The 26211-nt window shown below is 48.2% G+C and overlaps 1 protein-coding gene and 2 long non-coding RNA genes across 3 annotated transcripts in view; 1 reads left to right on the plus strand and 2 right to left on the minus strand.

Moving 5' to 3' along the window:
* The first annotated feature begins 1666 nt into the window (after window positions 1-1666).
* On the plus strand, window positions 1667-23266 carry LOC105260964. The gene is made up of 3 exons (XR_006586294.1): window positions 1667-1933; window positions 3789-3864; window positions 22924-23266. It is a non-coding gene; the product is annotated as an uncharacterized LOC105260964 (long non-coding RNA).
* LOC109491960 lies at window positions 17582-22925 on the minus strand. The gene is made up of 2 exons (XR_002145629.3): window positions 18957-22925; window positions 17582-18432 (listed from the first exon to the last, which is right to left on the minus strand). It is a non-coding gene; the product is annotated as an uncharacterized LOC109491960 (long non-coding RNA).
* A 2289-nt stretch (window positions 23267-25555) lies between the features above and the next one.
* The window catches only part of SLCO2B1 (solute carrier organic anion transporter family member 2B1), a 48850-nt gene continuing 48194 nt past the window's right edge, over window positions 25556-26211 (minus strand). Inside the window, exon 14 of the mRNA XM_045038723.1 lies at window positions 25556-25794. Within this exon, the coding sequence (XP_044894658.1) occupies window positions 25764-25794 (31 nt within the window). The 3' untranslated portion in view covers window positions 25556-25763. The remainder of the gene's footprint in view (window positions 25795-26211) is intronic.

Consider the following 26211-nt stretch of genomic DNA (forward strand, 5'->3'; position numbering starts at 1 on the left):
TAAATGTAAGTCCAATTGTGTCTGGGGCTGTATTCATTCTCTGATGTATCCGGTGGAAGTATCTTAGCTCATACATTTTTCCCCACTTGAGGTGCTCTCTCCCCTTGACTCTATTCCTTCAGCACAGCACAGCCAGAGCTCAGCTTGGGTTCTGTCCCCTCCAGGAAGCCTTCATGGCTTCCTTTTCTCTCCTTTGAATTTCACTTAGCAGTCAGAGGGCTGACGCTCCTCTGAGCCCCCTAACTGTCAGCAACTGAGCTCAGGACTGGTCTGGTCTCCTGTGGTGTCATCTCAGAGCTCAGCATGGAGAAGGGACCAATGGATGAAATAATGATTTAAAAATCTCTTGCTGATCCTGAGACAGGCAAGATGAGGAGCCCCCATCTACACTTCACACAGCCTCCCAGAAAGGTGAAGTGCTTTCCCCAAGGTTGCACAGCTGACCCAAGCCTGACAGTAGCTCGGGTTTCCTGCTCATCTTCTATGCTGCAGCCCTCCCAATCCTAGGCTCTCTCTCTGTAGAGTGTGACTAGGTTAGATCCCAGGGGACCCTGTGGGCAAAGAGTTCAAGCGTTCAGGGTTTCCTTAGGACTCGGCAAATGAGTCATCCCAGCCCCACCCAAGCAGAGTGACTGCCCTTTGCAGGTTGAGAATCCCTCCATGTCAGCTTCACTGGACCTAGTTCTTGAATTTATTACCACACTAGGCTCCAGAGCCCCTCTCTGAGCCTTCCAAGGCACTCTCCTCTCCAAAGGCCTTGCCCTCTGTAAGGTCCACTGAGCCTTGGCAGGAAGCCTGCAGAGGTTTGGCAATTTCCCTGAGGTCACCCACCAGGTAGTCCCTTCCCCACCTGCCTCCAGCTCCATTTGTCCATCAGAGGTGTCTCAGTGTTCCAGAAGTCTTTAGGCAAGTCTGCCTTCCCAGATCTCAGTTTCCCTGTCTGCAAAAAATGTGTGTGTGTAGACAGGATGATCTTGGAGGGCTTTCAGTGCTGTGCCCCTTGACCTTTTAGGGATGCAGGTCATGGAAGGGAAGGTAATACTGTGATTTGCCCAAGTTGGTGAGCCCACCTTGATGTGTGACCTTGAACTTGGCCCCATCCCAACTATATAGTGCTGATGTGTGACCTTGAACTTGGCTCCATCCCAACTATATAGTGCTGTAGCATAGTCTGGTGGGGGAGGATGGTCTTCTAGCAGCCTGTGATATCTAGGGCCCCTTTATCTTGGCAGACTCCCTTTTCGTCTGTTCCCCCCTTCCTCTGAGGCAAGTGGAGGAGCAGCTGGGCAGGGCTGACATGACGAAGCTCAGTCATTAGGTAGTGGGGGAGGCCCCAGGTTCTCTCCTCTACTGTAGCTTCTGCACTGGCAGGGAGGGGAAAACTCCACTTCAGGCTTTGCTGTTCCCATTTTTCACTCCCCTCCCCCCCACCCCCCCACTGACTATGAGACACAGGAAAATCCATAGGCCCAAGATTCATTTTCTCCATTGAGTCAGCAGAGGCCACGCTCTGCTTTTGAGGGGCCAGCAACTGGCTTTTAAATAACTCTCTGATATTTAATACCCTCCTCCTCCACTCTGCAGCCCGGGCCTCTGGGGAAAGGCTAGAATAAATGAGCTGGATGAGTCCTCTCAAAGTCGTAAGTGTTCCTGCCTCCACCTCAACCCACCCTCCCCCACCCAGACTCCCAGGCCATTGGGGAAAACCTGATTCTTTATTAGCCTTGCACTGTGCTTTACAGTTTTTAAGTGGTGTCCCAGTCTGGGTTTGTTACCCCCAGGTTAGAATTGAAACCTGAAGTTTAGAGAAGGGAAGTGACCCCATTTTGCTTTTGGTCTTGGTCTACTAGTGGCTGGCTGTGTGACTGTGAGCAGGTTCATGTCCTTCTCTGGGCTTCTAATCCCTTCACTGTGCTGCAAGGTGGTTCAGCCGGTGAGTTGCTGCTGGTCCCTCTAGCTGTAAAGTTTTCATGAGTTGCTGCCCTGATCTAGGTCTCCTCTCACGGAACTACTTTTTGCCTCCACACTCTTCTTCCTGGGGAAGCTGAAAGGCAGAGCAGACTTAGGCTCAAGGCCAGCCAGGGTTCCGGTATAAACTCAGTTGAGTCAGGGGCAGGAGTTGGTAGGGGGAAGGGGAAGGAGCAGGGTTGGGGGTTTTCCTCTCCTCCCCTCCCCTCCCCATTTCCTTTCCTCCCCTTCCTATGTTTTGCAGGTAGAGGTTAGGACAGGTCAAGGGCAGTAGCCTATTTAAATCTTGATGTCCTTAAAGCTCAAGGTCTCTTCAGCTATAGATGCACTTCGAGGAGGTGAGAGCTAAACTCTCTAAGCTGCACCAGGTTTAGGCTCCTGATAATGGAAGTTAGTGAGACCAGTTCTCCTGGCTTCACCACTGTTCTGTGTCATTCGGAAAATAGGAATTGATACCTCTGTTGGTTGTAAGAGTGATGCTTGGGGGCCACCCCAAATTAATGATGCAACAAGCCTATTTTATAGGTTTTCTGATTCCCAGTTTGGTGCTCATGCCACTGCCTTGCCGTATGCAGGAAGTTGGGGGCTGAGGAATGGGAATGGGAGAGGCAAATGGGTTCTTGCTTAGATCTAGGAGTGACCTTAGTTTGTTTGCCTTCCTTGTTAACTCGGGCCCTCATGATCCTCCTCAGCTACTCCAAGCCTTCTACTTCTAGAATTATAGGATCTTGGAATCAAAGCACTGAATTATAAGAACCACAGAGTTTGAAGGCCATAGAACCATGGTCTGTTTGAATCAGAATGTAAGACTCTTATGGTGGTAAATGAAACACTTAGAACTTGTGGAAGGTTGTTATATTAATGTTCCCCTGCAATGAATCCTGCCTATTTCTATCTATACTTTTATGATGTCCCTTCCCACACTGACTAGTTTGGCCAGTTGAACTCCTTTGGCTATTGAGACATCAGCAAATGTGATGCAAGCAGAGGATTTAAAAGTGCTTGTGCATTGGGGCTTTCCTTCTCCTGGTCCCCTGAGATCTCCATGTGTAGATACCCGGGCAAGCTTCTTAGGGGAAGAAACCAGAAATGAGCCACCCCAGCTGAAGCCCTCTAGACCAACTGGCTCCCAAGTGATCTTCCAGCCAGCTGCCTGAGTGACCCTAGAGAAGACCAGGAGAACTATCCAGCTGACCCAAGCCCAAAATTGCTGACTCACAGAATTGTGAACAAATAAAGTCGATGCTGTTTTAAGTCATTATGTTTTGGAGAGGGGTGGTTTGTTACACAGCAGTAAATAACTGACTCAGAGGCTTAGAATTAGAATTGTAGAGTCTTAGTCACAGATTCCATATACCCCTACAAGCATGTATCTTGGTTCCTGGCAGCAGAGACTGGAATCTTTGATGTAGTAACTGAGGACTAGAAGGGCCCTGACACCTGTAACCAGTGAGACCCACTCCTTTTCTTTATCGACCGACGGGGAGACCAGTTGACCCACTCACCCTCTTACAACCTGGAGCCTTCCCTCCACCCACAAGGTCTTTTATTCTTTGGCATTTTGTTCATTCTGTCACAAAGTCTTCTTGTCCTACCCCTGGGCTGGCTTCTCAATCCCTTCCCTCTGCTTTAGGAAGCTGTCTCATGCTGATCTGCTTGTTTTGGTCTTGGGGGCTAAATGTGTATGTGGTGGAAACTCGTCTTGGTATTTATCCCAGTGCCTGGTACAGTGTGAGTTAATGAGCATGTATGTCCTGAAGAAAACTACCACCACTACCACCAACCTTCTTGCCTTTCCCTGCTGTGTCCCCTTACAACAGTGTTCCTGGATCTGTCCACGGTGCTGAATGTCTTTATCCTTGCCACTGCCTGCCTCAGAATGGCTACTTCTAGAAGGTAAGAATCATTTCTGTGTCCTAGAATTAAATCTCTCAATCAATGCCCACCTCTGTCTCCGTCCCTCCCTCTCCTTCCTTCCCTGTCTTCCTCTCCTTACCTCTGTCCCTCCTCTCTCCATCTCCTCCTCCCTGCCCTCCCCCATCACTCATACAGATCATTAGGCTGCAGTATTTAATGAAAACTAATATGCGGTGATGTATACTAATTAGGATTAGGTTAAGTGGTATGCATCAGAATGCCCAAAAACAAGGGTCTCTTAAAGGATAAAAAAAAAAAAGTTCATTTTTCATTAAAAAAAAAAGTCCAGATGTAGACAGTCCAGAGTCTGAATGGTTTCTCCACATTCATGAGAATCAACACTCCTTCTAGCCCCCCACTCTGCCTTCCCTAGGGTATAGTCCTCATTCTTTGGTACAAAATGGCTGCTAGAGCACCAGCCATCACATCAGATAGCAAGTGGAGACAGAAGGTAAATAAGGGGGCCACTTCCCTTACTTTTATCCAGCACTTTCACTTATATGGCCACATGTAACTAGCTTCAAAGAGCATGGTAAATAAGTCTTTTAACTTGGAGGCAATGTGCCCAGCAAAAGGTTATAGTCATTACTATTGAAAAAAAAAAAGGAAAAATAGCTATTAAAAAGTAACTGGATATCTCCGACAGTGGTATTGATGGCGACAGTGACTGTGGCATCCTAGTTGTGGTGTTGACGGTGGTAATGCAATGGTAATGGTGGTGGTAATGGTAGTAGAAGGGGTGATAATGGTGATGGCGGTCATGATAATAGTGATGGTGATGAACAAAGAGATAATGGCGAGGATGGTGATAATAAAGCTGGTGGCCAATATAAGCTTTGGTCCAGGAACACAGACTCACTCAAGCATCAGCCTGGCCCAGGAGAATACCAGAAGATGGACCCAAGAGACTGCAAGGCATCTGGAGCTTGGAGTCTGCTCCAAGCCACAGGGGCACTGCTACTTTTCAGTGCATCAGCCGCGAGCCTCTTGCCTTCTTAAGGCCAAGTCACCCCCGAGCAAAGCATGAATCAGATTCCTCCCATTTAGGCTGGAAATAACTCTGGAATGAAAACTTAAGGCCTCAGGGAAATGAAGCAGCAAGAGTGATACTGGACTTCCATTTATTAGACAATAAACACTGATGGAATTTGTTGTTGCAGTCAGAGTTGGCTTTGCTGTGAAGTACACAGGGAAACACGTGGATATGTAGTCTCAAAAACAGGAATAAACGGTTCCAAGGACAGACATACAGAGAGAGTTACAGATTTGCAGAAAGAAACAGCCCATAGTCCTGGAGATGCACAGACACATTTAGTATCCTAAGGAGGCACGAGGCCGACCCCTCTCCCCAGAGACACAGGCCGTCCAGCCATCTTATTCCATGGGACAACTTTCATTTTACCCCTGGGTCCCTTGCACTGAAGGTACCAGGGACCAGAAGTGACCTTGATGAGGGGGCTCAGAGCTCAGCAGCCAATCAGAGAAGGAAACAGTGTGACCTTTGATACCCATCCCACCTGCAGTGAGGTTGCGCCGGTGTTCCACGGCCTGCCCCAGGCCGGCCCAGGTTCTGTGGCTGAAGGTGACCAGAGCAGTGGGACTTGGGTTGGAGGGGGTGTGTCCTCCAGGATGTCTCCCCCAGGGGCCCAAGGACACACCTGGAAGCCATTAGCAGAGGAGCCATCAGGCAGCAGGCTCTGGCTCCAGGTGAGAAGGCGTGATGAAAACATGTGGCAGCCTCCTGCCCGCTGGAGATGGAGGGCGGAGGACACCTTGGCCTGAGTAATTCCAGCATCACTCCCCTGGCACCCACCTAGAACGTAAAGGTCACCACAGGCTTTGGTTCTCAAGACGGTTGGTGAGCCCACCTCCTGAACCTTTGACACCATATTTCTTGACCATTCACGGTGACGCTTCTCTTCTAGGAAGCCTTCCTAATGACTCCTCTGCCCTCTGCCTCCTTTGTCTCTTTCTCTGCTTCTGCTCAGAGCTCCTCCATGACATCCCCCTGACCTGCCTACCCTTTCCACTGATGTGTGATTCCTTATAAGTGGCAGCCCTGCCTGGCTCTAGCTACTGTGGCCCTTCTCCTCTCCGTCCACTGGGAGCAGCTTTACTTCACCGTGGTTTCCGTTGTTTCTTAGTGATTGAAGATGTTCAGGTCCCACCTTGGGTCTTGGCCCCATTTGCTGCTAATCCCTGGCCCTGAGACTCCTGACTCACTCATTTCCCATCTCTGGTGTGCTGGAGCTCCCAGCTCATGAAGGAGCCTGCAGAGAGCCCTGCTCTTTGCAGTTAGACCATCTATTACCACGAGACTAGGCCCCCAAAACTGGAGGTTCTTGCCACCCCAGAGCCGCTTCTGCCTTTCTAGTCTTACGTTGGTCTTTTATCAGGATGGTCTAGTGCTGGTTTCCCCCAGTAGGTCAGGTTCTAAGTCCCTAGATTTCCCTAGCTGTGTCCCAAAATGATAGAGAAAGCGTTCAGCTTCAGGTGCACTGGGTAGCTTCCCCCAGCTCTAATAAGGGCACAATATCCCTGGGGATCTTTAGGAGCTCGTCACTCTCTGGAAGTCTGTGGGTGGGCAGGAAGACCTTGAAAGCTGGCCAGAACACTGATTGCTGGACGCCCCACATATTCCTGGACTTAAGACAGGAACCTCAGGGCAGATGGGTGGACAGCAGCCTGCAGAGTTCCCTGTTGGGCCAACCCCAAAGTCTGTGCCTCAGCAGCTCCCATGACACACCCAGGATAAACAGCTCTCACCCCTCCTTAGTGCATTGCCTGCCTATGGTGGGGGCTTCAGCTTGGCTCTGCCAGTATGTCCCCAGCACTGCCCTGGGAAAGGAAAAAAGAAGCCAGTTGGAAGTTCAGAAAAGGAAAGGCTAAAAAGGAGCCCACAATCGGCCCTAATTAGCCACTGGGAGAGTGAAAAGGAGGTCAGAGGCCTGAGTCTACTTCTGAAAGAAAGCACCTGGCAGGCAGAGGCATGGCTGGTCTGTACCCCCACACTACACAGCACGGGGCTTGGCCCCACGCAAGCCCATCCGACCCTGGCTCTTAGGACCCCCAGCTGGGGAAGGTCTCGACATCTACACACCTACCCGTAGAACTGTCATGGCCCACTCCTCTGAAAGAGGCAGCTGGCTATGGGGAAAGAGGGAGGGAGACGGGAGGGAGGGAGGGAGGGAAGGCAGTCAGACATGAGTGAGCATCCACTGTATGCAGTGCGCTGAGTTGAGAGGTTTACATACATGATTGTATTTAATTTTCACAGTGGTCCTGAAATGGAGGTACTTTGGCCTCAAGTTTTAAATAAAGAAGTGGACCCTCAGGTTAAGTAGTTGACCCAAGATCACACAGCTTAAAAGGGGCCGAGTGGAGAGTCCAGCTTAGGCCTGTGCTCGGCAGCCTGTGCTCTTGGTGCTATAAAATGAGTGCTTGGAGGGCAGAGCCCTCGCCTGCATCATCTCCTGTGCCCCAGTGCTCGGCCCGGGGAGGGGCAGGCACGTGGCAAGTGCAGAGAAGAGCTGTTGTACTCAACAGGCAGGACAGGCTGAACCAGGGAAGGACATAAAAAGGGGGGGAGGGAGGGATGCTGGAGGCAGTACAGAGACAGATCACTTCCATCCCCTGGGACATCATGCAGGGGACCCCTGGGGCAGCTTTCCTGGGGCTGAGGACAGTGCCGGACTGAACACAGCTTGTGCCTGGCCGTGGGGGAGGCAGGGGAGGAAGAAGTGAGGGAACAGTGCATTTCTCTCTCCCTCTTTGCCACTCCTCCTACCCTCCCGCCCACCCCAGATGGTTAAGCTGAAGCAGAAAACAAAATGAAGAACCTTTAGCCCCTGCTGGAGCCAAGCCACCTCTGCTTAGCTCGGGCAGATCACCAGCAGACCAGCTGGGCCAGGGCCAGGCTGTGGTCCAGAGCGGGCTGGGGGGCATTGAGGAGAGGCTACGCTAGGCCTCAGGGCAGGGCCACTGTGGGCACAGCACCTTTCCATGCAGGCTGAATCTTCTGGCAGCGGCTGAATGTTCCTAACAGAGGAGAGGGGCAGCAGGATGGGGAGAGGGAAGGGGACCCTCCTTTGGCCCCGCCTGTGAGCACCCCAGCAGTAACTGGGGAGTAGGAGAGAACACATTTCGGGTGAGGCAGACTTTACATAGCTGCTGTCTTTGCAGCTCTTGACAGCTGTCTTCACAGCTTTACATCCTCAAAGGTAGTGCCTCTCAGTCCTGATTTTAAAGATGAGGAAACTGAGGCCCAGAGAGGGTAAGTAACTTGCCCAAGGCCACAGCGTGAGTAGGAGGAGGGCTGAGATTCCACCCCCAGCCGTTTGGCTCCAGGCCTGCTTTTAATCATCATCATCTCCTGAGAGGAACAGCAGAAGCTTGCCTGTCTGCACCCACCAGCAATTAGGGGCCCCTCGGTATTGTGAAAAATGTCAGTGGAGTGTGTCTGATTAGGCTCATCAGTGCCCAGCATGGGACACATGTGTTTTTAAGATGGATCACCATTATCCTTGGCTGAAGAATTGCGTGGGGTTTTCTAATTACAAATTATTCCTGCTGGATTTCATTATGCTCCCTCTTGTCTGGCTTTTTATGTTCTCCATCTTACAAAACTTTGAAAATCATAGTTGGCTAAGCTTATTTTCTTGGTCTTAAAATATACAGCTAAGCTTCTATTAAGGCACAATGTTGTTATATTTTTAACAAGTGAATGTTTGACTCAATATTACAAGAAGGCAGCGATTATTTGAAAGTCACCATTCTACATTTATAACAAGTCGAAAGAGCAGGATGGAAATTTACCTTCCTGTAGAAAACCTTCATTCATTTGGAAGGCAGATTTCCACCTCCCTGTGGTAGAGGGAGGTTCTCATTTAAGTGTTTTGCACTGCTTTCAGCCAACGGCCAACTGTTGTAGGCAAGTGGCCTGTGTTAGATCATTTCTAAGTGAGACTTTTCACTGAAGACTAAAAATTCTTCAGACTTAACAGCATTAACAAAGACAGAAAAAGAATGGCTTGTATCATTGAAAAAAGAAGACAAAAATGCAGTGCTCACCAGGACCCAGCAGAAGTTTACTTAAAGGAAGTCAGGCTAGGGGCGCCTGGGTGGCGCAGTCGGTTAAGCGTCCGACTTCAGCCAGGTCACGATCTCACCGTCCGTGAGTTCGAGCCCCGCATCAGGCTCTGGGCTGATGGCTTGGAGCCTGGAGCCTGTTTCCGATTCTGTGTCTCCCTCTGTCTCTGCCCCTCCCCCATTCATGTTCTGTCTCTCTCTGTCCCAAAAATAAATAAAAAACGTTGAAAAAAAAATTAAAAAAAAAAAAAAAAAAGAAAAAAAAAAAGAAAAAAAAAAAAAAAAAAAAAAATAAAAAAAAAAAAAAAAAAAAAAAAAAAAAAAAAAAAAAAAAAGGAAGTCAGGCTAATCTCCCCTCTCTCCTCCTTTGGGAGACCCTGAGTGATGAATCAGGGGTCTGTCAGAGTCCTAAGAATCTTGATTTCAAAAAGACATTTGGAACATCTCCCAAGGTGTTTTTATGGCAAGACAAAGGGCGGGATCAAATAGTGATACTCTAGGGGAATCCCTAGCTGCCTGGACAGCTGGTGGAGGAAAATTGATTAGTGGATCAATGGCAGTCTGGAGGGCACACTGTAGCCCTGCCCATGGCTTAGTCTTCCGTGCTGACATGCTTGGTCTGATGTATTTTTGAAGGACTTAGATGAAACCAAATAAAACATGTATCAGATTTGCAGGCAGAAGGGTGACGATGTCAGGTGGCAGGACTGGGTTTCAAAATGATTTGGATTGACTTGATATGTAGGTGACAGCCATAGGTTCAAGTTCATGGAAGTAAATGCTAGGTTCCTATTAGGGCTCAAAGGTTGGGGTGGGGAGAGGGAAAGGAATTATTGAGCACATACTGTGCTCACATACTGTGCCAGAACTTTTGCATAAGGTAGCTCACTTAGTTATGAAAACTCTCGGAGGAGGACATTGCTCTCATTTTTTTTAAACATTTCTTAAGTTTATTTATTTTGAGAGCGAGAGAGTGTGAGAGTGCCACCAGGGGAGGGACAGAAAGAGAGAGAATCCCAAGCAGGCTCCATGCTGTCAGCACAGAGCCTGATGTGGGCCTTGAACTCAGGAACTGGGAGATCATGGCCTGAGCCGAAGTTAAGAATCCGATGCTTAACCGACTGAGCCACCCAGGCGCCCCTGTTCTCGTTTTATAGGGGAAGAAACTGAGGCCCCGAGAGGTTGAGCGTTTGCTTGAGGTCACAGCTAATAAGCAGAGGAGCTGAGGCTGGTCAGACTCATAGGCCCACCTTCTCACAAAATGTCCAAGACAAAGGAGACGGAGCTTAACGGCAATTATGTGCAAAGAAAAGAAAAACACACGTTTATGTGATGTTAGTCCCATATTGTAATGCTGAGCCTTCTCTGAGCCTCTCTTTTGGGGCCACCCTGGACCCGAGCTTGGGGCGCAGAGGGAAAAACATGTCCCTCCTAAGCAAGTAGAGCTGTTAGGGGAGGAGAACCCAACACAACAACAGGCAAATTGGTAGCGCCGGGCGTCCTCCATGCCACGGGAGCCCTGGGAAAACGGGACTCCTGCTTCAGGGAGGCCTGGCACACTGCACAGAGGAGGCAGTACCTGGCCTGAGGCCTGAGGATGACTGGCTTGTCTGGGAGCCCAGGGAGCACATGGCTTGCAGGTCCAGATGGAGTGTACCAGTCTGGGCACTTCATTTCTTTCATCCTTCAGCTCTGAGCCCCACTGTAAGGCCCAGGAAGAATCTGGGCTGAGGAGATGGGGAGGTTTGCCCATTTTCCACCCCCAGCTCCCAGATCAGGAATGGAAGAAGAGAGCAGGAGGGGAGCGGGAGATCTGGAAGGCATCTGGGAGCCAGAGTCAGGGCTTTCCCTCTGGGAACACTGGGAGGTTCTGGGACCTTGGGCTCCAAACTTGCCGGTTACTTTGTAACCATAGGCTATCTCCACAGCTCTTCCTTCAAGGGCCAGAGATTGGTGCTCAGGGCCAGGGAACATGCAAAGAACAGATGTCTTGGGTGTCATTTGGAAGAGAAAAGGAGGGCAACCCAAGTCTTTGAACCCACGGGGCATCCATGTGAATAGCACGTGCAGAGGCCTGAGGTCAGGGGACAAGGCTTGATGGGCCAGAGATGGGAGGGCAGGAGATGGAGGAGGGGGGTTGCTGAGATACAGTTGTCGAGGTCTGCAAAGGTCAGGCCTTGCAGATCTTGTCAAGATTTTAACCTTTATCCCAAAGGCAAGGAGAAGCCACTGAAGGCTTTTAAGCGGAGAGGTGATCTTTCAGGATCTTTCAGGATCTTTCCTTTCAGGAAAGATCACTGTCACTTTGTGATTGGAGGGGGCTGACTGTGAGAAGACAAATGCGGTGCTTGGGGTACAGGTGGGCGACAACAGCACTGGAGCTGGGTGGTAGTGTGGAGGCGGGAGGGGTGGTAGGCTTGTCACTCGGGGCCTGGTGACCAGATAGTGAGGCAGAGGAGGGATGGCTCCAGGATGTCTGGCCTGTGGATGATGGGACCATCCATCGTGAGCAGAAAGACCAGGAAAGGGGTGGGCAGAGAGTGTGAATTCGGCCTTGGTGCTGATGAATTAGAGATACTGAGGCATCCAAGTGGAGATGTTGAATGGACAGTGGGATATTTGTCTGGAGTTCAGCAGCTGTGTCAGGGCTGGAAATGCAAAGCTGGCGTTGTCAGTATTTAGGTGGAATTGAAGCTGCCTGCTTACTGAGAGCCCCCATGGGTCCGTTGTCTGCTCTGAGAGGTAGACCCCCCCACCCAACCCTGCCCCAAAGCTAGCTCAGGACTGCCTCTGGGCTTCCACCGCTTCTCCCTGCAGCGTTTGGTCGTGTCTGTCTCCCCACTTCAATGGCAAGCTCCATGAGGGCAGGAACCAGATGTATCTCTGCATCCCCATCAGCACAGATCCTGGCATAGAGGAGGCATCAGTGGCAATTTGATAGTTGATGCATGAAGCAGCTCTCAGAGGAATAGGCTGCCATAGAAGGGAATGAGCTTCCTGCCCCAGAAGGCACATGAGCAGGGGTTCTATGGGGCTGTGGGGAGTAAGGGAGATTCCTATACCCAGCAGGTGTCCTCTGGGGACCCTCTCTGCCCTGGATTCTAGCTTCCCAGGACCTGAGTCATTTCCCCTAGGGAGTAAGGAGTGTCATTTCCTCTTATCCCTGAGTCCAGAGTTTGGGCTGGGACTCTCTGTGGTTTCCTCCTCCTCTGGAGAGGTTTCTGGAGGCTGTGCTGACCTCAGCAGGTGCTCCCCTCCCCCACGAGCCTCTCAACTCTGGAGCTCCACCCAAGCGTAGATGCCTTGCTGGGGTTTGCAGAAGCTGCTGAGGTAGCTTTGGCCTCGGCTGCTAGGACTGGCCGCCTGCCCTGCCCAGGCTCCTCGACCTCAGCCTTGGCCTGAGCCCTCTTCCCTCCCTAGCCACCTCTGCTCTACCCCACTGCATTCTTTACTGCAGCAGCTTGGTCACTGCAAGAGCCAGAGTGGGTCTCAGCCTGGAGATTCTGGGAGCTTTATAGGAAGGAGGCATACCTGGAACCTGGAGGAAAGGGAACAGATTAGTTAAGAAGCTGGGAGGGGAGTGGGAAGGGGAGGGGTCTGGAAAGGGGCTAAGGAGACACAGAATGTCTCCATTGCTTTGGAGCACCGTCAAGAGTATCTGGCTCCCTCATTTGGCTCCCTCATTTCTCAGAGAGAAACTGAGGTGCAGGGGAGGCAGGTGGAAAGACTCCTCGTGGGGGAGATTGGAGTGGAGGATGCATCGGGCATAAGGAAGCTCCATATGATTGGGGAGGTGGAGAAGGGGAGGGAGCAGAGGGCCCTGGAGGCCAGGGAAGGCCATGGTAGTTGGCTGTTCCACCTGGAGTAGGTGTTGGAAAGGTATGGGAGTCCTGGGACAGAACTTTCTGGAGTCAAGGCTGGCTGAGACTGATTTCCTCCTGTATGAGAATCAGCCCCGCTCTCCTGTCTTTTCTTCCCATCTCACTGGGAACTTCTGTTAAATAAGGACCCCCTCTTCCATCTGATTGAGACATTCCTAAGGTAGGGAATAGTCCAGAGGCTCCCTGAGATTGGAGGACTGCCTCCCTCACCAGACTGGGGCCAGGACAGGACCGAACATCCATCCTCCGTCCATCCACAGCACTGGGAGCTGGAGCAGTGCAGGGAAGAGAGGGGACTGGGGGCTTGCCCCTCAGATACGGAGACGCAGAAGGCACCTCAGAGGGGCTTAAATTTGACACAACTGACCAGCACTGCCCCATTCAGAGAGGAGAAGGCGAACCTTAAAGCCTGTGAGATGAGAGATAAAACCAACAGAGAGAATTTCAGCTCCGGGGGCTGAGTCCTTACCTTACTGCGTAGCAGGGCCTGATAAGGGACACGTTGTTAGAAGAGGTGGGAATGTTGAGTTATTCCCACCCTGGCTCGGAGCACTCAGCCTGAGATAACTGTGGTGACCGTGGTCCATGCCAGCTGGGCTAGCTCTGGCAGCAGACACTGCAGGGGACTGCCAGGCTGTCCCAGAAAACCCAGAACTACGTTGACTTCCAAACCACTACAGGACAGGACTACAGGAACTTAAAGAACCAAAGCACGGCCTTGCCATCTCTTTGTTAATATAATTTTATGCCTGTTTTTTTTCAAAGTTATTTTGCTTTTTTTTTTCCAGAGTGTGCTCACTATAGAAAATTTGAAAAATGGAAGGTAAAAATAAACACACCTATGATCCCACTATCCAGAGACATTTTTGACAAATTTCCTTCCCGTCTTTTTTCTAAGCGTATGTTCTCCATAGTTGTGTTAACGCTGCTCTAATCTTTAAAACTTTTACTTTTATTTTTTTCTTATGATTATTAAGGGGAAGTATGCTGTTAGTTTAAATCTTTTTTTAATGTTTATTTGCTCTTGAAAGAGAGAGCGAAACAGAGCATGAGCGGGGGAGGGGCAGAGAGCGAGGGAGACAGAATCCAAAGCAGGCTCCAGGCTCTGAGCTGTCAGCACAGAGCCCGATGTGGGGTGAGATCATGACCTGAGTCCAAGTCGGACCCTTAACCTACTGAGCCACCCAGGCGCCCCTAGCATGCTCTTAGTTAAAAAAAAAAAAAAAAAAAAAAAAAAAAAAAAAGTATAGGAAAACATGAAAAAGGAGGAAAAAAAAAACTACTCAATAATCCCATTATCCCATCAATCATTTTGTGAAGACATTGGAGTATTTACTTCTTGACATTTTTCTGTGCCCCCACATGTTTTTGTTTTTGTTTTTGTTTTTGTTTTTGTTTTTGTTTTTGTTTTACATGTTAGGAACCATAAGTACAGTGATTGGCTTACAGTTTGGGAGACAGCATGATGTCTTTATAACAACAACAAAAACCCACCTGTATTCAAATCCTGGCTCTATCACTCATTAGCTGAGTGGCTTTGGAAGTTACTTTCACCTCTAAAACCTTAGTTTCCTCAGCTATCAAATGAGATCAACCGTTATCCAGTTAGAGAATTGCCTTGCAGATCTGTGTATATAAAACATCTGGCAATGCATCCCATACTTACTGAGTCCTCAATAAAAATGTAGTGGACACTTGTCACATTTTTTGCTGCCTAAAACGAATCCATTTTTATATTTTGAATGAATCCCCCAGGAGGTGAAGCCTTTGGGAGCTAGGACCCCACCTTCCATTTCAAAGCCAAAGGGGGCCAGATAACTCTCCCACTGTCACCCCCTGGCAGTTTGGCCAGCCATTCCTGGCTCAGGACTTCGATGTGACAGTTAGTGAGGCTGGGAGGAAGATTCATTAGAATATATCTGTGCTCATGCCATGCAGCAGTGCAACATCTGGAGGTGTAGTGCTGTGGAGATGTTCAAAGGCCATGCCAGTAGAGGCGTTGGGACCAGCTGTTCCTATTGTATGACCTTGGCTGTGAATTCAGGTGCCCACTCTTTTGATTCTCCAGCTTTCTCATCCACTCTGAGATGCCCAGTGGAACCGCTAATAATTTTTTTCTGTTTTTCTTCGTCTGAGTCCATTGCTGTTGCTTGCGACCACAAAGGTTAGTTCCTAGATCTTTCAACAGTGAAATAAATTTCAGGCACTGGCTTTAACTACCAGCCAAAGCTTTAACGCAGACAATTCCTGGATATGCTAGAAGTGTTGGGCTTACTGCTGGCCCTTTGGACAATGAACAGGGTGATCCTAGATCTGTGCCTCACTGCTCAGCCCAGAGCCTGCCTGGAGAGAGGAGTTACTCAGAGCTGCTGAAGGCAAGAATGAAGGAAAGGAGGGATTCCTACATGCCCGCTTCCTACAGGCAGCTTGTGTGTGGTTCACTTGGATTCCTAAGGCTCCTTGGACCTCCACCTGCTTTATCCTGTGACTTAAGCAGCCTGAAACCTTTGCAGCTCATTTTCTTCCCCTCCAGACCTGGGTTTCCCGTAGGATGGCATCCCGTAGGATGGCATGCTGGAGGTAAAAACCCTGGCTGTGTCCTTCCAGTCCAACCTCCTAAACATTTCTTAATCCATACCTTACCTCCGTCTCCAGGATATTATCTCAGCCCACCCTTATGGGGCCCTTACTCACCATTGGGCTGGTCTTCAGGAGGCCAGTTAGGTATCAGGAGCAGGCCCCCAGGGGCCAGCTCAAATTTAGCCAGTAAGACTGCTTGTCTGGGTATCTTAGGTAAGGGGCTGCAGGCAGGCCCAGCCCACAAGTGGAACTCCAGAGATATCAGCGAGTCCTGAATCCCACCTGGAGCCTGGCATACTGTCAGTGCTCAGGAAGCGTGGATTGATCAGAGACTCTGGGATTATTGCTTCTGTCCTTTCTTGGCATGCCATCGGCAGTGAGACCTGGACCTGGCTATCTCTCCTGCCTCATCTCCCCCATTCCTGCCTTATGCTGTAGGCTCCATCCACATCAACTAGTTCCTTGAGTGTATGCCAAGCTGTCTCACTGCCGTGCCTTTGTACATGCTGTTCCCTCTACCCAAGGCCCTCCCTTAACCAGGTCAGCCTGAAGAACTCCCACTAATCCATCCTTCTTATCAGGCACACTGAATGCAAGTATTGCCTCCTCTAGGGAGCTTTCTGGAACTGACCCTGGGAGGCCTCCCTCACTGTGCCCCCTCTGGACCCTGCCCCTGCAGTCCTCTGTTATACTGCTTGGCACAGAGTGTTGCAGGTATATGTCTTCCTCAGAAGGCAACACTTATGAGGGAACTGGACTTGTTTCTCTCTGTACCTTCAGTGCCTAGCCAGGATCTGGCACAGAGGGAAATCCAGGACGTGTTTGTTTCCTTTCTACACACCCCCACTGCCTTGGAGGTAGGAGATGCGGTGGGAGAGGCTGCAGGACCTTAAATGCCAGCTAAGGAGAGAGGCGTGGTCAGATTTTCACTGTTGAATGATTCTAGTGGCTGGGACCCCTCTCATTTGGGGTATGAAGAGTAATTTTTCAATTTGGCTCTCTCTCAGCCCAGAAAACAGGGGGTTAGTTCTCAGCAGGAACACGAAAGATGGGCCTTTACCTGGGGTCATCACTCCTTCTTTCCCTGGACCCCCTTGCCCTTTCTGCATTCACTTTTAACTCTTGAAGTCTCTCCCCAAAGGCCTGGGGTCTAGGACCCACACCCACTACTCAAGGGCCAAGTGCAAACCCCAATCCCCTGTTATGTAAGTGAATTATCCTCTGTTCCCAACCAGCGCCAGCCAGATCTCCTCCTCCTAATTGATTTAATCTTCTCATACCAGAGAGTTGGGCGGGGCTGGGGAGACAGCACTGATCAGAAGCCAACACGTCAGTGACGTAGGCTCATTAATTACAGGGAATCTAGGTCATGGATTGGCTCTGCGTGGCTCTGATCCTCCCCCTCCCCAGTCATTTGGGTCTCTGAAAGGACATTTTCACCTCCTCCTCATTTCTCAAACCCAGTCCTACAGGGACAGAAAGTTGAGGGTCCCATAAGCACTACCTTTCTCTCAAATCTCCCCAAACTCTCAGCTCTGGCCAGCATTCCAATCTGAGCACAGGGCACAGCCTAACATAATTTATTGAGAAATGAAGAGATGAACAGATGATATAATTTGGGGGTGGGAAGAGACCTTGGCGTTGCCTTTTTAAAAAATTTTTTTAACGTTTATTCATTTTTTGAGAGACAAAAGAAAGAGTGTGAGTGGGGGAGGGGCAGAGAAAGAGGGAGACACAGAATGGGGAGCAGGCTCCAGGCTCTGAGCTGTCAGCATAGAGCCCAACATGAGGCCTGAAGTCACAGACTATGAGATGATGACCTGAGTCAAAGTCAGATGCTTAACCGACTGAGCCACCCAGGTGCCCCGGCGTTATCTTTATTTACTTTCTACACCAAGCAAATCTTCACTTTGCAGCTTCTCTGATAGTGGATGTCCAGATCTTACTTGTGTACCCCCAGCGATGGGGGGCTCACTCCCCTGAGATAGCCCTTCCCTTGTATGATGGCCTTTCTCAAATGGGGCTGAGACATCAGCCTTGTGACTTCTGAGACCCAGCTTTGCCTCTGGGGCCACAGGGCCTGCCCCAGAACAGACAGCCAGATCCTGAGACACAGTGATTGCTCTTCTTCAGGCTGAACACTCCTGGCTCTTTCACTAGTTCTTTATTTGGTAGACTTTACATATTACTCCCCACTGTATCTCTTCTGTGGACAAGGCATGGAGATCATCATCTCCCCAGATGCACAGAGCAGAACAAAGACTTCAGGACAGTGTGAACAGGTCAGGGCAGGACTGTCACCTTTTCTGATGTTGATATTAGATTTCCATTGATAGAGCCTGAAATTGATGGAAATCTTTTGAGGCTGGATAGCACACTTTTGACTCAGCTTACACACAGAGTCAGCAAATCCCCATCATCATTTTTTTTTCTGACATTAGCAATGGAAAGTCTCCATGAAAATGATCTTTGTGATAATTAGGAACATCTCCATGTTTCTTCCCCATAATTCTTAACATCCACCCTGACATTTCTCATACAATCATGCAATTATCCATCTACCCATTCACCCACACTACTATCTATATATTCATCCATCCATTCACCAACCTCACTCTCTGCCTACATACTGTTCTACTCAGCTGCCCATAGATTCATTCATGCACTCATTCACCTGTCCATCCACCTACCTACAAACCAACTCATTTACCCATTTATACATTTCTATCCACCTGTCTGATCATCTACTTAACTGTTCATCCATCCATTCACCATCTACCAATATAAACCTCCTATCCATCCACACATCCATCTCTTCATCTACTCCCTCTCCCAGTCACTCATACATCTATATTCATCATCCATCTGTCCATCCATCCAGTACTTACTGGGGTTCTATTATATTTTAAATCTGTGTTGAGCATTCTGAGTGATTCAAAACTGAGTAAAATACAGGTGCTCATTCTTTGGGAGCAGTTAAAGCAGATGATGATGAGTACTGTAAAACAGGAACAATGAAAATGCTTTGGGGATTCAGAGGAGGGAGAAGGGGTATCTGGATAAGGCTATGGATATCTTCTTGCCAGGGTAAACTTTCGGGTTGGGCCTTAGTAGAACAACAGTATGTGGACATACATAAATGCATTGGAAGTAATTCCAAGTAAAAGAAGCAGCATATCAAAGATACAGAGAACAGAATTCATGTCTTACTCCTTATGCCCCAACTAAAGTACCAAATACAGAGCTGGGCACACTTTAATAACCTGATACATATGCAGTGATTCATATTGTTCCTTCTCTGACAGGGATACCCCCAGTAGTTAATCAAGAGTTTAGTCTTTCTCTTTAAGAGGATTCTACAGTTGCCTTGCTGGATGGCCTTGGAGAAGTAACAAAGCCTCTATGGGATTCTCTGAGTTTGGAGTTGAATTTCTGTCTCTATCAGGTGGTCCTTTCCCCCTAATTTTAATTATTTCTACTATGTTCTCTGCTCTCTTCAGAGACATCAGCATTTCCACATACCTTAAATTTTATTTTCTTTTGTTGGCACCAGTAATCTCAATCCCACCCCTCTTCAGCTGCCTCAGCCACATCCCCAGGCAAGAAATTATGTAATATGGAGGAAGGGGGAAGTTCTGTGTAAAGGGAATAGCACTGAAGTAGAAGCCAGGAGTCATGAATTCAAAACCAGCTTTGCCACGAGCTTGCTTTGTGACCTTAGGCAAGCCTCTTTCCCTCTGTTTTAATCCTCCCCATAGAATCTAAGCACTGAACATAGCATTTGAGATCTTCTCATCCAATATCCTCATCTTATAAATGGAAAAAACAGGCTCATAAAGAGCATGTGACTTGTTCTAGATCCTATCTAGATTAGTGGCAAGGCCAGAACAAACTTAAGATTTCCTGACTTTTGGCTCAAGGTTTTCTTTACCCAACCACAATTTTTCAGTCTCCAGTCACAGCCCCTGTATATCTCAGGAAGAGCTTCCTCTCCCACTTCCATTCCCCAGGAAAGAACGTGTATCTTCCAAATGTTTTGACTGTGTATTATTGACGCATGCCTGGGTGGGGGCTGGAAAGGCACTATTTAAGAGCAAGTATTCCCAGCCTGACGGAGTTAATTATGTTCATCAGGAAGAGAGAAGAGAAAGGAACAATGCGCTCTGCTTATCTACTGGGCTTTAATCAAATTGAGAAACGAGGAAATCCATCACCCAGAGGCTAAGGGAGTTGGAGAGCTTGGCTTCCGCTGGCTCTGAGAACTGTAATGGGTTGGGCGCTGTCCAAGGTGCTGACATCTTCACTTACTGCTCTGAGTTGCTAGGAGAGGCAGAGGGACAGCAGCTTTTAGAAGATGGACCAGGATAGAGTAAGAAAAGGTCTGGACCTGCTGGGGACAGGCTTGAGTTCCTATTCTGTCTTCTGAATCTTCCCTTTTCCATTTATTTGTTTATCATCTTTAGGAAAAATATCTCTTATGGCTAGAGTCCTCGGCTGGGATTGAAGAAATAGGAAGAGAGGGAAGAGCCCTAGACCCTTTGCTGTCAGGGAGATGGACCCCAGTATGAGGGTGGAAGCCCTTTCTTGGCCTTGAGGACTTTCCCATATTAAAGGGAGATGTGAGTTATGCTTTTATAAAATCCTCAGTCCAATGATAGTTATGAACTACCTTTGAGAATTTGTTAAAGTGGTGGAGAAACATCACTGTGTCTTTAACTCTAACTCAAGTATGATATAAGGGAGGCATGGACCATGTCTACATGGAGCCTCCAGTCTTATGAGGAAGACCTGGTCTTCCTCTGGAAAATCTCAGTTCAGCTGAGGAGACATGTTCTTGATTTAGAGGGAAACCTCAGTTATAATCAGGGAGACGATGGGCAGAGACATTAAAATGTGCACAATAACCTACCAAAGAACTTAGATCTTCACACTTCTGATTGAGGTTTTTGGTGCTAGATATTTTGTGTTAATAAAGGAAAATTTGCTGGTAGAGGTGAGCTTGAGCTGAACTTAAAGGAAATCAAGAGACTTGGGTCTCTAAATCTTAGGCCTCCTGAGAGTCATGACCATGCCTTCTCCTTCCCTTATATCCCCTTTAGAGTAAGCACAAGTCTTGGCACAGAGCAGATCCTTGTTCAATGTATAATTTCCAGCAGATAGAGAGTGAATGTACTTCCTCAGTGTTTGGGGAGATAGCAGAGTGAGGATGGTATAGAGATCAAGGAGGAGGGTTGGTTGGAATGAAGAGCCCGAGGCTAGGGTGGGGGGATAGTGGTGGAGTGATAAGATGGACACAGGGAGTAGCCCAATGTATGTCCGGGTCACTGAAGTACAGCATTTGGAACAACTCCTTCATATTTCTGGAGCTTCTGAGAGACACTTTATTGAATCTTGGACTGTTAAAACTAGAGACTATTAAGGTACAAAATCATAGACTGCTCAGCTTCTAGAGCCACATGACCATGGATAGTTGGAATATTAAAACCGTACCAACTTAGCAGGGCAGAACACAGTGTGTTGAAGTTATAGAAATACTATAGAATACTAGAGCCAAAGAACCAAAAGTCCATATCAGGGAATATTAAAATCCAAGAATCTCAGTGTCAAAAGGGAAAAGAAACCCCAGTTTATCGACTCCCACTATTTGTATCAGTTATGGTGCTGAAAGTATTCTAGTATATTTTCCCATTTAATTTCTACTATAAGGTTTAAGCCATTTATTCCCATACCTACTCAATGGAGTACTTCTGTCAAAAGTTTATCAAACATATACTTGCATAAGTTTCATGACAGGGGAGTCATTATCTGTGTGCATACCTCTACTCCCTGCTGAATGGCAGATAGAAAGTTCTCTCTTATGTAAGCTGCACTCTCTTCCTGTAGTGTCCCCACATTGGTCCAGTTCACGTCCTCTGAGCTACACTGAGAAAGTCTAATCTCCCACTCACATGACAGCTTTTCATATGGCTAAAGACAGTCTTTATTTCTTTCTTCTCTAGGATAAGCTGGTTTGTTCATCATGTAGCTAGAAATGGGACAGCAAATCAAAGAATATCTGAGCTGGAAAGGCCCTTAGAGGTCATTTTGTCCAGAGACTTCCTTTTACCGCTGGGTGGTAGAGCATCATGGTCAGGAGCCTGGGTTTTAGAGAGAGATGAGCCTGAATTCAGAATCCAGAGATCCAGCACTAATTTCATGTGTAACCTTGGGTAAATTACATAATATGTCTGGATCTCAGTCTCCTTATCCATAAAATAGAGAGAATAATAATATTGACACACTATAGTTGATGTGAGCATTGAATGAGATAATGCAAGGGAAGCTCTTAGCAGAGTGCTTGGCACAGAGTAAGCAGTCAATAAATATTAGCTATAATTATTGGAGGTCCAGAGGGGCAGGGACTTGCTCAAGATCACAGGGCAACTCAGAGGCAGAGCTAGGGTTAGACCAAGGCCGCCTGCCTCCAAGGCCAAGTCTCTTTCCCATTTACATTTCCACTCTATCTGCCTTGGGAAAAGGAAATAACTCGAGAGGGAATTGGAATACTTTGCTCACTGAATCACTTAGAATGCAAGTAAGAGAATACCTGATTTAGAGGCTTAAACCTTTTGTTTCCTTAACAAGGAGAGGGGGGGAAGGTAGGTCCAGGTTTGTCTGGTGACTCAACCATGTTTAATGGTCAAGGCTTTTCCAATTCTAAGCTCTGAGAGGGACTCCTCTGTGATCACAAAATGGCTGATATGGCACCAAGCACCATGTCCTCCCAAGCAGGAAGAAAGGGAATGGGAGCATAAAAGCTCTTCTTCTCTCATGCCTGTGTCATCCAGGAGGAGATTTTTCCAAGCGGATCATCCCCTTACATCTTATTGACCAAAATGAAGCCACATGTCTACTCTTAGACTACTCACTGGTGAAGAGGAAGGCATTTCCATGAATGGTTTGGATTATCCCTGTGACTAGGTACCTTGCTACTAAAACAAGGAAAGGGAATTGGCTATATGAAGGCAACCAGTAGTTCTTGCCATACTTAACTCTGTCTCCTCTCTGGATTGGCCTCTCCTGTCCTTTTCACCTCTGCTAGGGATCCTGCCCTGGTTTCCACCCTTGTCCAGCACACCCTCTTCTACCACATAATTGAGCATCACCCAATTCAAGTCTACTTTGCCAAGCTCTTTCATCTGTTCATGTTCAAGTCTTGTTGTCCCACGCAGTCTGTGAGCATTGGGAAACTAACAGCAGCTACTAATGAATAATTGTGTGCCAGACACTCCTCTGGCCACTTGTAACCAGCTTCCAATGGCTGGTTCCAATGCTCCATATCTGCTGGTGTTTACAACTTTTGTGTTCCCCTCCCACATTGTACCAGGGTTAGTCTGTGTGACCAATAGAATATGAAAAAGTTATGGCATATCACTTCCAAGATTGTATTAGAAAAGACACCATGGCTTCCATCTTGGTAGCACACATTCTCTTGGATCATTCATTCCAGGGGAAGTTAGCCACCACGGCAAGAGTACCCTTATGGAGAGGCTTGCGTAAAAACTAAACCCTTTGACTGACTGCCAGCAAAAAATGGTTGCCTGACAACAACCACAGAGTGAGCCTGGAAGTGGATCCCCGTTAAGCCTTCTGATGACTGCAGCCCTGGCTGACACTTGACTGCAACCTCATGAGAGATCCTGAGCCACAATCTCACAGTCAGTCCACTTCTGGGTTCTCAATCCTCAGAAATTGTGTGAGATAATAAACATGTGTTATTTTAAGCTGCTTCTGGGTTTTCAATCCTCAGAAATTGTGTGAGATAATAAATATGTGTTATTTTAAGCTGCTAAGTTTTGGGGTAGTTTCTTACTCAGCAGTAGTTAACTGCTGTAGTGCTATATTGTCACATTACACCCTCACAACAACCCTGAAAGGTGGAGTTTGTGTCTTCCATAGTGTGTGTGTGTGTGTGAGAGAGAGAGAGAGAGAGGGAGGGAAAGAGGGAGAGAGAGACAGAAAGAGAGAGAGACAGACAGCAAGCATATGCATACACAGAGGGAGAGTGAGAATCTTAAGCAGGCTCCATGCCCAGCACAGAGCCCAATGCAGGATTCCATCCTACAACTGCAAGATCATGACCTGAGCCCAAATCAAGAATTGGATACTTAACTGACTGAGTCACCCAGTCACCCCATTCCTTCCATTTTTAAGATGAGAAAACCAATGCTGAGTGCAGTGACCTCTCACACCTGGAACGTGGCACAGCTGGGATTTGCCCTCATGTTTATTGGATTCCAGAGCAGAGGGAGAACCTGGTTCTATTTTCTCAGCTGGAATGACTGCAGGGTGAAGTTTGAGGAACAGAACAGGAGGAGGAGGTCTCTTTCTCTGATGTGTTTCCTCTCATTTTTTTTTTATTCCATCACATTAGTTAGCAGCCACTACATCATCTAGTGTGTATTTGTGACTCTGTGGCAAGAAGTTTTATTAGAACAGTGGAATTTTGAGAGGCTCTTGAGTAACCTTGGACAAATGTTTGTGCTTTTCTAGGCCTTAGTTTATTTGTCCACTATATGGGAAATATAACCCTTGTCCCACATGCCTCACCAGGAAACCGTGAAGATCAAGTGTGAAGGGATTTTGTAAAATGTGAAGTGTTGTTGAGTATGGAAAGGTCTGCTTTGAGTACAGAGCACCCCTGACCCAGGGCCCTCCCAGTCCCACACAGCTACCTCTGCACAGGTGGCCAGCGCTCCCCCTCTTCTCTCCCACCTGAGTTTTGCTTCCAGAGATAGAATATTGAGAGAAGTTTAAGGCCCCGACTCACTTCTTTAGCCTCATCCCTCACCATGACCCCTCTCTTAGGCCACACTGCAGCCATGCTGAACTAGTGGAAATTCCCCAAGCCTGCCAGGAGCTTTCTGTATGCTGAGACTTTATCTGTGCCCTTTCTTTTCCCTGGACACCGTTCCCAGCTTCTCCACCTGGTGTGTTCCTACTCATCTTTCAAGACTCAGCTTAGATGTCCCCACTTCTAGGATGCCTCTCTTGACCCGGTTCAGGACCTCCTAATTCTCCCCTTGATTAGCGCACCAGCCTCCTGCCTGAGCTCTTGGCCTCCAGCTTCCCTTTACCACTCAAAGCCCCCATGGTGCAGCCAGCAGCCTTTCTAAAACACAAATCTTGTCATGTCACTCCACTTAAAATAACCAGTCAATGGAATTATCCATCAATCAATGCGTCAAGGGCTTCTCCTTGCCCTCAGGAAGATATCCAAAGCCTTCTGCTGGAACTCAAGGTTTAGTCCCCAGTGGTGTCTCCAGCCTCAGCTCTCCTGTCTCTCCTGATTGCCCCACCCATCACAGTACACCCCTGCCACATTGCTCTTGTGTCATATCTCAGACGCACCTTGCTCTCTCATGTCTCCCTATCTTTGTGCATCCCAGTGTTTCTCATGCCCAATCCCTTCATCTTACCTGGGGACTTCCTGCCTAATCTCCTAAGCCAGCTCTGATCTAACCTGTTCTGGAAGACTTTCCTGATGGCCCCAGGAAGAGTTTGTGGCTTCCTCTTCTTTATTCCCTATATGACTACTCATACTTTTGTCACTGTGTGTCAGCTTGTCTGCTTACACTAGGAGTTTGCTGTATCTGACACGTGACTGTATCCCCAGCAGTGCCAGCACAGGTGCATAGAGCAGCCATGTAGGATTTGTTGGTTGGGTGGGTGGTTGAACAAACAAACGAATGAATGAATGGTGAATGAATCCATCCTTGAACCATCACTTCTTGGTCAGCCCCAGAACTACTGTTTCCCAGGGTAAGCCCATTTTATAGCAAAAGGGGCAGCAGGGGAAGGGACTGCTCTAGAAGGGAGAAAGAAAATCAATAAAAATGTAAATCTAGTTGAGAAAAGCTGTCCCAGGCTGGCTGTGGGGAGAGATAAGGCTGGGCAGGCTGAGCCCTGGCTGACAGTGGAAGAGAGATTAGGGGACAAACAGAGCTGCAACCAGGGCAGTGTGTCTCCCTCCTTGGTGGCTCCTCCCTCTGTCTTCACCCCGATCCTGCCCCCATGTTCCATGTGTGCCTTAAATTCTTTCAGGGACAGGGGAAGGAAACGTACAAATATTGGTCATCAGGTGCATTGCCTGTATGTTATTATTTGGTCTTCACAACTTTTGGGAGACAGGAAAGAGGAAGGATCAGCCTCACCTTACAAGTGAAGAAACAGATGCAGAGAAGTTAAATCACTTGTGCAGGGTCACATTGTGAATAAGTGGCAGTCAGGATTTGAACCCAAATCTCACTGACTCTAAAACTGTTCTTTTCACTCCACTCCACCAGAGGTCTACAGCCAGACTTCAGATGGTCCCCAGCCTCTGAAATCAGATGCACAAGTGTTTATATGACTGTGTGCAATTTTAATGGAGATATATCTTTTTATCAGTGTCTTTAAGGTGGTTGTCATCCACCCTCCATTACCTCTACCAGGCTTTCTCTGTAGAGGTGGTGGCCTTTGAGTTGAGTCTGGAAGATTGGGTAGGACTTCATGAGGTGGGATGGAAGGCCAAGCAGTGGGGTGGGGATGAAGCAGGCCTACTAGGTAGCGGGAAGTGCCCGTGTTGGGGAATGTTAGGGGGAAAGAATTCAACGTGGCCAAAGAATGTCAAAGGTGTTGTGGGTTCTTGTTCTTCATTTATTTGCACTCCAATCATGGCTCCTGGCTCCCAGCTCGAGAGGGGCATCTGCCTGACCTGCAACTTTCCAGGGTGGGTCTGCCAAAGGGCCTCTAGGCC

This window comes from Felis catus, chromosome D1, assembly GCF_018350175.1.
Source record: "Felis catus isolate Fca126 chromosome D1, F.catus_Fca126_mat1.0, whole genome shotgun sequence".
NCBI lineage: Eukaryota > Metazoa > Chordata > Mammalia > Carnivora > Felidae > Felis > Felis catus.